The sequence below is a fragment of the Labrus mixtus genome, chromosome 1 (assembly GCF_963584025.1).
Source record: "Labrus mixtus chromosome 1, fLabMix1.1, whole genome shotgun sequence".
Taxonomy (NCBI): domain Eukaryota; kingdom Metazoa; phylum Chordata; class Actinopteri; order Labriformes; family Labridae; genus Labrus; species Labrus mixtus.
The window spans coordinates 17594395-17607060 of NC_083612.1; the positions used below are offsets into that span (position 1 = coordinate 17594395).

At 39.5% G+C, this 12666-nt stretch overlaps 1 protein-coding gene across 1 annotated transcript; it reads left to right on the forward strand.

The window, feature by feature from the left end:
- Positions 1-2418: 2418 nt before the first annotated feature.
- Positions 2419-12473, forward strand: tgfbrap1 (transforming growth factor, beta receptor associated protein 1). The gene is made up of 12 exons (XM_061035957.1): positions 2419-3134; positions 3691-3885; positions 5433-5587; positions 5682-5764; positions 6605-6785; positions 6910-7070; positions 7966-8023; positions 8127-8270; positions 8696-8839; positions 9435-9594; positions 9858-10309; positions 11229-12473. The coding sequence occupies exons 1-12, from the start codon at positions 2438-2440 to the stop codon at positions 11415-11417; spliced, it is 2619 nt and encodes an 872-aa protein (XP_060891940.1). The 5' UTR covers positions 2419-2437; the 3' UTR covers positions 11418-12473.
- Positions 12474-12666: the final 193 nt, after the last annotated feature.

A 12666-nucleotide genomic window follows, 5' to 3' on the forward strand; every position in this document is an offset into this window, starting at 1 on the left:
ATAACACTGTTTGAAGATAAAATGCTACGTGAGAAGTTATAGTGGTGGCCCCAACAGTGAAACCGTCACTCTCCAGGTAGCTTCAGTGCTTCAGTGCTCCAGGGACCCTTTTTTTCCCTTTGAATACAGTTTTTGTATTTAGTTCAGAAAATAAAGCATATAATTGTTTCACTACCAAATCTACATAGTGCACCTTTAAGTCATGGATTCAAAGTTTTATTTAAGTGCTAAATTTGTATTGTTGTTTTCAGTATATTGACAATAATTTGATTATAAAACGTGTTAGTCTTCTCAATGATACAGCAGGTAAATGTTAAAAAATGATTAAAATTAAGTACTTCAGCTGGTGGATGACTTGTTAAATCTTTAAATGTATAATAATACATCATCAATTGTATATTGTTCATTAAACCTTACAATTTAAAAAATAATGGTGATTTAGTTGTGACATATTTACAGTCTATGGTTGTGACATAAATGTTGTGACATAAAAAGTAGAGCTGACTCTGAAATTGACCAGAGAAGAAGTAAACATAAAATATATTTCAAAAACGTTAAAGCTCCTCAAAATTGTCTTAAGATAAAATGAAAATAATACTTTTCAGTACAGCTACCTTTCACTGCTGCAAACCCTGCTCAAATTTATCACAAAGTAAATAAACAACAAGTTTAGCTGACATCAGGTCATTTTAAAGTAAATACAAATGTCACAATATATCATAAAATAAACCCTAACAGCAGACATTATTATTATTATTATTATTATTATAGTCATATCAAAAGCACGGGCCGGAATAATAACATAATAACAGTTTTTGGCTCAATAACAACCTGTTAACAAATCCAATGAATCAGCACATCACAAGTGGAAAGCAGCCAGTCATACTTTACCTGCTTTTTTGTGCTGAATTGTCTGCTGCGCAAAGTGTCGACGGTCAAACATAACTACTCATGTGACAATTATACAACTCGCAACGGTTCAAACAAATCCGCTAATAGTGTCACATAAGAAGTGAGTCCTGAAATGTGTTGACACATCGTCTGCAACAATATTCAAACCTGGGCTCGGCGCTCTTGAACGCATCCTCTGTCACCTGCAGCCAGCAGGAGTAGTTCAGTGCCGATGGGCGGTGTTTTACACTGGAAGACCTTAACCCACGCCATTCATATATTGTTCCGCTTGCTGCTGCGATGCCGACCCGAGCACCATTATTAATGTTTGACAGTAAATCAGTTTCGTGTCGTGTCTTTGTGGAGAAGTAGAGCTGCTTGTTGTGGAGACTGGCCTGCTGTCTGCAGCGGTAAGTAAGCATGCTAACGCCGAACAGCTTCACTAACACAAACTGGGGAGGGAGCTGCCGAGCATCACCCCCAAAAGAGGTTGAAATCTAGATTTTTCCAACATACAAATATAGATTATTTGACACTTAATGCTCCTCTTTAGCCACAACTAGCTCAGTGTTGGTTACCAGTGTTAACATATGAAGCTACCTTTAGCAGAGCTAGCTGGCCCATAGCGTAATTAATTGGAAAAAAACGTCCTCTGACCTCCTCTTGTATTCAGTCTGCGTTACACAGTCACGAAATATTACACCTTCAGACCGCCTGTGGTAAGTTTTTTTTTTTTTAACTTTGTTATTCTATCGCCGATAATCACTACAAGTTTAGTGAGCTAGTTAGAGCTAATGTTGCTAACTATTACCAAACTTACAGGACAGTGTGTCAGGTTATGTTTTCCAAAATGCTGCACCCTAGGAAGGCTCAACTTCAACTCCATACACGACATGTGTTGGAAAGGTTGTTAACATGTAAGCACAGAAGATATCTGTGAGATTAACTGCAAAGAAAAGCGACCATGAGTATAACCAACAGGGCTAGGCCATGAATACAAATGTTATTCAAATGTGGTGACACTCAAAATGTTCAGCCCATAAATCATGAAAACACAAAACATGAAAGCACACTTGAGTCGTCATCTTCATGTGTAATATAATCACTTACGAAGCATACAACAGGTTCATGTGTCAACAGTAAGGCAGGCTGAGTCCTGAAGAGCAAACATATTCAGGAACTTCAAGATCACATCACAGCAACAGTGTTACACTTTCGAGCTCCAGGTGATGTGTTTACAAATGGTGACATGTTTATTTTTGCTTTTTTTTTTTTTTTTTAAGGTTTACACTCACTTACGGTGTCATTATTGAAGCTTAATCAGTCTGAAACAAGCAGCCATCTAAATTGCCTTAAAGGCAGTTCAAGATCTAAAGGTTGTTGTAAATGACGAACACATCCATGCACCATTTTTATTTTATTAATGAAAATGTACCGCGTTGAATTTTTGCGGTGTACTTACTGACACGCTGGTTGTTTCATTTCATCTGCAGTTTTGTTGACGCCAGTTTGTTTTGTGTAATCTAGTGTAGATGCCTTGGCTGAGATGAGTGTGAAGGCCTTTGAGCTTGTCCCCGCTGTGGAGAGAGATCTCCTCATGGGCGACAAGGCTCGCATCAACATCGAGTGCATCGAGTGCTGTGGAAAGCACTTGTACCTGGGGACCAATGACTGCTTTATCCATCACTTCTTGCTCGACGAAGTCACTTCCTCCAAGGGGAAGCTGAGCTACTCGGCTCAAAAGCTGCTGCACAAATACTTGGGCCTTAAGAAACCCGTTGCTGAGCTGCACGCCGCCTCTGCTTTGGAGCGTCTGATAGTGCTCTGCGATGCCATCGTGTTCCTTGTTGACATGGTGACACTGGAGACCGTGCCCTCGGCGGCAGGAGGCGGGGCTAAAATCAGAGGTGTGACAGCTTTCTGCATCAATGAGAATCCCGTGAATGGCGATCCGTTCTGTGTGGAAATGTGCGTGCTCTCATCCAAACGGCGAACAGTGCAGATTTACATGGTGTACGAGGACAGAGTGCAGCTGGTGAAAGAGGTGAATACTCCTGAGCAGCCGTGTGCCGTCAGTCTTGACGGTTACTTCTTGTGCCTGGCCCTGGCTACACAGTACATGATTCTGAACTACAACACAGGAGCCTCCCAAGACCTCTTCCCTTACAGCAGTGAGGAGAGGAGACCCATTGTAAAGAGGATCGGCAGGGAGGAGTTCCTTTTAGCAGCACCTGGTGGTCTGGGTAAGTCAGGACACAACAGGGTATCTGCAAGTCTTTGACTCCAGGTCCCTCAAAAAGGCCTTAGGCGTTATTAAAGGTATTTTTGTGTATAGGAAGAGAGTAACGTTTGTTAGACTTTTACCCTTTCTGTATGTGGTGTGTGTTTGGGCGGGGTGGATTCTTTTCCATAAACAACAAGAGCAACCAGTGGGACAGTGTTTTTTTTTTTTTTTTACACCAGTATTTCAGTCAGCATAGACTCCCTGAGATATACTACTGTATGTTCTGTCACTTTTGTGGACTAAAGTAGAAAGAAAACTCATTTAATTATAAAAGACAAAAAACTTTAAATTTTACAGCTGGAACCCTAAAAAAAACAAAACATTTAAATTCTCTTGAATTATATTATAATATTATATACTCGTTTTTAGAGCCTTGTGTTTACAGCAATTTTCACAAACTCTTTATTGAAGAACAGATCAAACTCCATTGGTCTGGATATTGGGAGTCTTAAACATGAAAAGTCAATCTGTATGTTGTGTTTCTGTTAACCCTCTTCAACATCGTTTCTCCACAGGAATGTTTGCGAACGCAGAAGGCGTTTCTCAGCGGGCTCCAGTGAACTGGTCAGAGAGCATCATCGGTGCTGCTGTGTGTTTCCCTTACGTGGTGGCCTTGGATGACAGCTTCATCACCATCCACAGCATGCTGGACCAACAGCTGAAACAGACCCTTTCATTCAGGGATGGACACATTCTGCAAGACTTTGAAGGTATTCTTTCACCTTTATTTTCTACCTGTGTTACCTGATCAAACCAAATGTTCACAAAAACGGCAAAAGAAGGAGAGATTGTCTGGTGGATTGATTGGTTATAACCTCTGCATCAGAGCCTCTGATGTTGTACATTTTATTAGCATGTATCGATTATAATAACATTTATGACAGAATTGAATAAACCCAAGCTAAAAAAATATCTTCTACCAAGGTAGTATCATAAATGTATTATTCTGCTTACATTTTTAGGGGTTGGATTTTTTTTTTGTGAAAGCGGTAGGCTAGATATAAAATATTTTGTACACAAACTTTTGCATTCATGAACTAAATTGCAATTTGACTGTTGACAGTTTGGTCAGTGATTCAGGTGTTTTGTGCTGTATGAAGATTTGGCTGTGAATGTAGCATATATATAGATATATATCTATATATATACATATATACATATACATGTAGCATATACACTGCCTGTCCAAAAAAAAGAGATTGCAGAAACTACTAAAATTGGGTTAAGAACTGTCCAACACATTATTAAAAACTAGAAGGAAGATTTCCCCTGTTCCAGAGTGATCAGGGTAAGAAGAGAGGCAGATGAAGTGATGCACCCATCATGCCTAGTGCCTACTGTACAAGCCTGTGGGGGCAGTGCTATGATCTGGGGTTGCTGCAGTTGGTCAGGTCTAGGTTCAGAAACATTATGTGCCCAAAGAATGAGGTCAGCTGACTACCTGAATATACTGAATGACCAGGTTATTCCATCAATGGATTCCATCATAGTCCAGACCTTAACCCCATTGAGAATCTTTGGGATGTGCTGGAGAAGACTTTGCGCAGTGGACCGACTCTCCCATCATCAATACAAGATCTTGGTGGAAAATTAATGCAACACTGGACGGAAATAAATCTTGTGACTTTGCAGAGGCTTATCGAAACAATGCCACAGCGAATGCGTGCCGTAATCAAAGCTAAAGGCGGTCCAACGAAATATTAGAGTGTGTGACCTTTTTTTTGGTGGCGACTTTTTTTTTGGCCAGGTAGTGTGTGTGTGTGTGTATATATATATATATATATATATACGCATTAGCTTTAACTCATAGTTTTAGGGTGTGTCCTGTTTTTTATTTAACAATACCATTTTGGAACATTTTTCTCCTGACTCCAAAATTTAAACTTAAAGCAGTTTCTTTTTCACAACTAACTAACTAACGTTCACTGAAGGATTTGACGTTTTATGGTTTGCCTGCAATTTTTTGAAAGTCATAGGTACTCATAGTATTCATGATGCTGTGTCTTTTCAGAGCTGAAGGCTTTTTTGTAAATTACATTATTTATCTTATCTATTCTGTTTAATGTCTATTTTGAGCTTTCTTGTCTGTGCTGCTGCAACGCCCAAATTTCCCCTCTGGGGATCAATAAAGTATTATCCTATCCTATCCTAGGAGTAAAACTAAGATAGTTTGTTGTTTTATTAACAAGTTATTTTTAAGTATTTGTGGCTGTGTGATATTGTTGAAGTTCTGACATTTGAGTGATTTGTGTTTTAGGAAAGGTCATCCTGGCGTCCAGTAAGGCCGTATACGTCCTGGTCCCCCTGCCTCTGGAGAGGCAGATCCAGGACTTACTGGCCAGTCACAGAGTGGAGGAGGCGCTCATCCTCACAGAGGGGGCTCAGAGAAATATTCCCAAAGACAAGTTCCAGGTACACAAACTGTGTTTTGATGTTTTATACGACCCATGCATCATTTACCTGGTCTCAGATTAGTTTAATATCAATGTCTTTTTTTTTGTTGCAGATTTTGCACAAAAGAATCCTTCAGCAGGCAGGTTTCATACAGTTCGGCCAGCTGCAGTTCCTTGAAGCAAAAGAGCACTTCAGGTAAGAGCCTGAGTCAGTGTCTGAGACTTTTTTCCAGCTTTTGTTTAATTTCTCTGTTGTTGTTTTTGGATTAAACCAACCGTGATGTGAGTCTTGTAGATATCGTTCTGGCTCAAAGTATTTCCAGAAAAACCTGTCATGCACACATTACAAATTTGAGGAATTCATGTCAGAGTGGAGTGATAACTTTTCCACTTTACCTCCTTTTTCTTGGCTGCTTTTGACCCTCAAATACCATAACGTATAGAGCTGGGGCTTTTTGAAGAGTTCAATCAAATCACTGTTTGATGTTATACTTTGAATCTTGAACAGTATTCACATAATCCTATCGGATCATTGCATATGTTTTTTCATTTCCCATCTTTCTGTGCTATCATAGCCTGGTAATTTAATTCCATAACAAAGCCCCCCAACTTTCTTAACTGGATTTTGGTTGCTATTCCTTTAGTGTTGACTGCCCCTGCACTAACTTCACTTTACTGAAACCCTTAGCCCCAGACTTTACAACTTCAGAATTGAACAGACACCAGGACGGATTCTTTTCAGTTTTTTTTATTTTCCTGTTTTCTGAAGTTTTCTATCGCTAAGGTTATTTTTTTCTGGTGTGAATTTTGGTCCACTGTAGGAATTTTCAAACATATTTTCATTGTCCAGTAAGTAATATGTATCTGGCATACCTGTACATTTGCACACAAAAAAAAAGAAAGAAAATGATTTATATAATAAATGCTCTAAATGTGCAGCCATGAAGTTGACGTTTTGCCTCTAGTTTCTGGCTTTAGTTATGAAGTACCTCCCTCATTAGAAAACAGTTTGTGCCCTAACATTTCATATCTGCAGGAAGGGACAGCTGGATGTGCGGGAGCTGATATCTCTCTACCCATTGCTGCTGCCGGCGTCCTCTTCATTCACTCGCTGCCACCCTCCTCTCCACGAGTTTGCAGATCTGAATCACCTCGCTCAGGGGGACCAGGAAAAAGTCCTGCGATGCAAAAGATTCCTCATCACTTATTTGGGAGAGGTAAATGTGGTAAAATGTGATTGATTTCCACACAACAAAAAAAACTCAGCAGTGGGTCTTCTTAAAGGTTGTCTAAATACTTTTCACGTTTTACTTTGTGTTTGTTTTTAATCTGCACACACAGGTACGGAGCACAGAGGTGGCTAATGGCTGTCGGGAAGACGTGGACACCGCGCTGTTAAAGCTTTACGCTGAGCAGGATCACGAGAGCCTTCTGGACCTGCTAGCTTCAGACAACTCCTGCCTGCTAGCAGACAGTGTGCCATGGCTGGAGAAATATCACAAGTATACATGCTCTCATTTTTGGTTTGCAGTTGCTTTAAAAACAAAAACTTGCTCTTTCACATTAAAAAAAAAAAAAAAACACTTGTAGCCTTTGAATACACAGACTTTTGTTAGTCTTAAGGCACTTGCTATGATTTGAAATCAGTCCAAGGGTTATGCGTTGTGTTAATTACTCCAAAACTGCCACTTGAGTGTTGTTGTTTTTAACTTTTGAACATTTTACAATTTGCGAATATAAGACCATGGAGCCTTCTTTTGATGTTGCTGCTGTCTTGGTTCATAGAAAATGAAGAAGGATACTCGTTATAGTCTTTGTTTCCCCTCACTTTCCTCCAAGCCCCCTTCCTTATTGTCCAGATTTGTACAGTAAATACATTGAATAGTTGTTGATGTTGCCCACACAAGGCAAAAAAGACTTTCTTTAAAGAAAATGTTAAACAGTTTAGTGACAGCAAGTTTGTCCATTTCCATACCTCAGTTTATTCATGATCTTTGAATTCATCACGTCATCCCACCAAAAAAGGTAGTAAATGTTCTGAAAACAAACACTTCCTAACATTTGGAAACTGTGGTCGTGCTCTTGACTTCTAAAGTGTCTTTTGTTTCACAGCTTGATAAAGGAGGATTATTGTAAATTGGGAGTCTTTGTTTGATAAAAAGCATTTATTTCTTAAAACTGTGCTAGTTGGAAGTCAACACTAATGCTCACACTGTGGGAATCAGAGTAATCTGTGGATGTCTGCAGGCTGAGATTGTGGTTTGTTGGGTAAATATGTTGATTTGCCCTTAGTGGTTAATAACCACTCTGGTAAAGTTTTAGTACTTTGATGAGTTATAAAGTGTTTGGAGGGAGGGGGCCTTGCTTCATTCAGTCCTTTTTTCTCCCCTCTCGTAGATATTTTGCTCTTGGGCTGCTCTATCATTATAACGGTCAGGATTCAGCAGCACTTCAGGTATGTACGCTTACAACGTGTGAAGCATTGGCTCTCATGTAGAATCAGCCGCATCATCATATGATGTGACGTTGATTGCATTTGTTATTTCATTTTTGGACAGATGTGGATTCGGGTGGTAGATGGGGAACTGCAAGACTCTACAAGATCTGGCCTTTATGAGTACATCGTGGACTTCCTCTGCTCCAGCTCAGATCTGGACATCATCTGGAAGTATGCAGACTGGGCCCTGCGCAAGAATCCCACCGTAGGTTACCAGACGCTAAATGATTTCAAAATTGTATCGGATGTTGACTTTAAACATGTTGAACAACATGTTGAAACTTGCTGCATTTTTCTTTCTTTCTAAATCTTCACGATTCATTCAGTTTTTATTTAAAAGGCCGTGTTTATTGTGTAAAAGGGAAATAAACTGCAAACAGGCCAGGCTCAGGCCAACAGGGCTCAGCAGTCCCTGCTCTGATCATATACATTATAGTAAAATAAACAGTTCCCTCAAGTCAACATTGAATATTGAACGATTAAAAAGAAATACAAAATAAGACAGTTTGGATGTAGATATCTTGATGTGTAACTTCTTAGTTCTGTAGCCACACACTTCACTAACATACCATGTTATCTGAATGAGTGTTTGCGTAAAGTGTTAGAACACTTTGTTTTTCCTATCCACAGACAGGTGTCCACATCTTTACTAAGAGGCCTAACAGTAAACACCTGTCAGAATTGAACCCTGATGATGTCATCACTCACCTGGAAAAACACAACCAGTCGCTGCTTCTCTACCTGGAACACCTGGTGCTGGAGAGAAAGACACAGGTACAACGACAGGACGGAAGCTTTTCTAGAGGCTCTGTGGGGCAAGAGAACCAACACTACTTCTCTGCAGTACTGGATTACAATAGATACATGTACCTGGACTGCAGCAGTCTTAACTATTGATCAGTTTCTAAATGGTGGCTCAGTGGTAAGCCGTGTTGCTTAACTTCATCATAGGTTGTTTTTAAGGGTTTTATGCACCCTCTGTCTCTAGCTGGCGTCTACAGTGATTTCTACCAAAATGTAGACATGAATATGTAAGAAAAAGAAATGGATAAAAACATCAATATATGTTCACCTTTGTGCACCCACAGTCTGAATCAATGATTACAGAGACAATCCACTAGTAGTTGTGGAAAAATGCTTCGTCATGGGTATGTTGGTGGAACTTTAAGGTGGGTCCAGAAACGTCCCCTTTCCATTAGACTGTATTCACCATTTCCTTTTTGTATCCGACTTGAAACACTGCTTCTCTTCCCCTTTATGTTTTTAAAGTGTGAGTTTTGAGGATTTCTAGCAACCCATTAGAGACACACAGCTGAATAACGATTACTTCATGCATTAAGGTTGTTTGCTTTCCTGTTTTTAAATGCAGAAAGAGAAGTTCCACACACATCTGGCGGTGTTGCATTTGGAGAAGGTTTTGTGTTTGCTGTCAGAGTCACCGAAAGATGAAGAGCAGATAACCAGAGCCAGAGAGAGGCTCCAGGCCCTGCTCAGGGAGTCACACCTGTACAATGTGCAGGTTCTTTTAGGTGAGACGCGTAGCTTAAGATGTCACTGCACTTGACTGTTTTAGTTTTGTGATATATATTTTGTTTTGGCTGTTTACAAAAGCTTGTGCTTTCTAACCAGCTCTATAAATATTTTATAAAGAAGTTCATTAGCTGTGATGATAATAGTCTGTAAATAATGGCGTCATCTTGGTGGTATGGTTTAGTCTTTGTTGCAAAATTTTTAGAATGATCCACTGCACGGGGTTTGTTCCTTTATGTTTCATTTCTTTGTTGTTTTTTAGGAAAGCTGGAGAACTGTGAACAGCTGCTGCTAGAGCGTGCAACACTACATGGAAAACTGGACGAGCATGATAAAGCACTTCACATATTGGTTCACAAGCTCAGAGACTTCCCGTCTGCAGAGGCCTTCTGTATATGGGCCTCGTCTTCTCGCGATTCTGTTTACAGACAGCAGCTGTTTCACCTGCTCTTGGAGGTTTATCTAAAGGGGAACCAGAAAGTGGCTGCAGGTAGCAATGGAGATCTGGAGATGGCCGCCGTGGACCTCCTTAATCGGCACGGCGAGGTGTTCGATGCAGTTCAGGTCCTGCGCATGCTCCCTGAGGGCTGGTCTCTGCAGCTGCTGCGGCCCTTTCTGGGGCGAGCTGTCAGGGCCAGCATGCATGCCTGCCACACCTCCCAGATCGCACTGGGACTGTCCTACTCTGAAAACCTTCAACTGCTGCATGACAGGGTGAGAACCACACAGCACTTTACAAATACTTAAAAATAATTCACACAAGTGTTTCATTGTGTTTGTTTTCAAATCCTGAGCACAGAATTTACAAGATGACATCGTTTTGGTGGGTTAAAAAAACCTTTTTTTAGCAGTTTTCATTTTGTAAGGTTTAACTCCTCTACTGTATGTACCACCATTAAAGTGCACCACTTGACAATGTTTTTATACAACTAACCAGAAAAAGAAACTAAATATTCTCCTGGAAAAAACTTTTTTTACCTGACAAAAGCTATTTTGGAGGCAAATGAGCTGGAGACTTTCCTGGAGAGTCCTTTTTGTTAACAGTCAGGTTTTAATTATCTACTCTAGATTGATCTGCAGATGTATTATTTTCAGGTAACAGAATTTTTACTTCTAAACTACAAACATGCCTATTTGCTAATCTTGACTTTGGGATTTTTGCCGACTTATTTAAGACATAAATGATAGATAAACTGATAATTAAGACATAAATGATAGATAAACTGATAATTAAGACATAAATGATAGATAAACTGATAATTAAAATATTAGTAGTTGCATCCCTAAATGTAATCTTCATGACCTCCTCTAAAATGAATTCTAGGAAGTTTTCCAAAATGTAAACATTACTTTAAACTGATGAGCTAGAGTCTTTTAGTGTCTCTTTTATAGAGTTGTTTAATAAAATTGTATTCATGTCAGTGGTGAATAATTTTACCTATTTTTAAACGGCTAATTGCACTTTAAAATCTCATCGAATTGAAGATTTTTTTAAATGAAATATCTGAAATTCTTTGTCATAAATCTTGTGCACGTTATTTTTCAACCAGTAAAAATGCAATACCCTAAAGGCCTTTTAAACTGTGCAGAGCACTTTTACTCAGCATGAACACATCTCCTGTTTCCTTCACAGCTGAAAGAGCGGAAGAAGCCAATCTTTGTGTCCACAAAGAAGGGATGCCACCTTTGCCACAACACCTTCAGCGAGCCAGACGTGGTGTGTCTGCCGGGTGGAGTGCCTGTCCACAAGCACTGTGTCGCCCAGAGAGTAAGAGACTCTCCCACAAAGAGACAGTTAACTAATAGCAGTAACTATACGTGAAAGTCTGCCCTCCACAATACCACTTGATGTGTGATCAGAGGCACCAAACTAAAGCAGCACCTGCAGAGGGTTTGGATGGCTGAGGACCTTGGCAGTAACAATAAGCACAGAGCAAATGTCGCGATAGTCCAACACCTTGGAGTTACTAAGAAACACAAAGAAGGCTGTAAAACTGAGAATGTGTATGAGGAAGAAACGGGTGACATCATGTTTTTTTCTTTTCTTCCTGTGCTGCAGTTATACCGGACTTTCAGGCTGCAAGATTTTATTAAATAAAAAAAACAAACTAAAACGGCCCTTTAATTGATCTGAACTGAGAGAATCAAAAACAGGTCCCTGTGCTTCATCTGTGGGCTCAGTGCTGCACCGCTAATCGTCTTTGCTTGAACACTTTCAGAAATGAGAAACTTCTTTAACTGCAGAAAACAATATTTGATCCTGTTGCAAATTCTTCTGAAGCATGCACAATATTACCACTCTCACAACTTCCCGTCATACTAATCACCTCACATCGCTGTTGTAACTATACAACTTGCACTTTTCCATGTAGGTTTTTAATTTTGAAATACTCCAGAGTGTCATCAGAGTAGTTATGGAAAGGGAGTCTTTTCTGTCTGTCTTTTACCCTGTTGCTTAATTTCTCACCTCTGCCATGCAATGTTGGATTCACAAAAAAAATCATTTTATGACTTTGCCAGAAACAATTTTATCCAAACTCATTTAGAATCATGTGTTTTTTCTTTAAGTACAAGGCTTAGTTTCAATGTTAGCAACTGTTTTAAAACCTATTTTCCAGTCATCATCAGTAAGAGTAATTGGATATTAAATACTTCACCTGCATCGAGGATGATTCAGATTGACCTTTCAAAACAAATCATTCATTCCTGTTGATAATATGCCAGTGGAATAATTGTGAAACAGTACCACAAATGTTATAGCTCTAATATCAGTGGCAGATATGTAAAGTATCATTGGATCATGTGAAAACAAGTTTCATACATTTTGTCTGGTTTTGAGAAACAAATGACAATAAATTAACAAGAATCTTCACTGCCAGCCTGCCGTCATATATCCCTTCTGTTTGTTTGGCGTGAATAGATCGATAAAGATCAACCTCGTTTAGAAACACAAATATAAGACCGTCTCAAAATGTGCATGCAGCATAACCTTTTTTTCTTCAACCAGTGTAAGGAGGTGAAATGTTCCCAACATGTAAATAAACATCTTACATTTCCTTTAGACATTTACA

What these genes read in the sequence shown, in the direction of transcription:
- tgfbrap1 (XM_061035957.1), top strand. Translation starts at nt 2,438, where the DNA reads ATGAGTGTGAAGGCCTTTGAGCTTGTCCCCGCTGTGGAGAGAGATCTC. An exon ending in AGCAGCACCTGGTGGTCTGG is followed by an intron (nt 3,135 to 3,690) that starts GTAAGTCAGGAC and finishes GTTTCTCCACAG; the next exon opens with GAATGTTTGCGAACGCAGAA. An exon ending in TGCTGGAGAGAAAGACACAG is followed by an intron (nt 8,840 to 9,434) that starts GTACAACGACAG and finishes TTTTAAATGCAG; the next exon opens with AAAGAGAAGTTCCACACACA.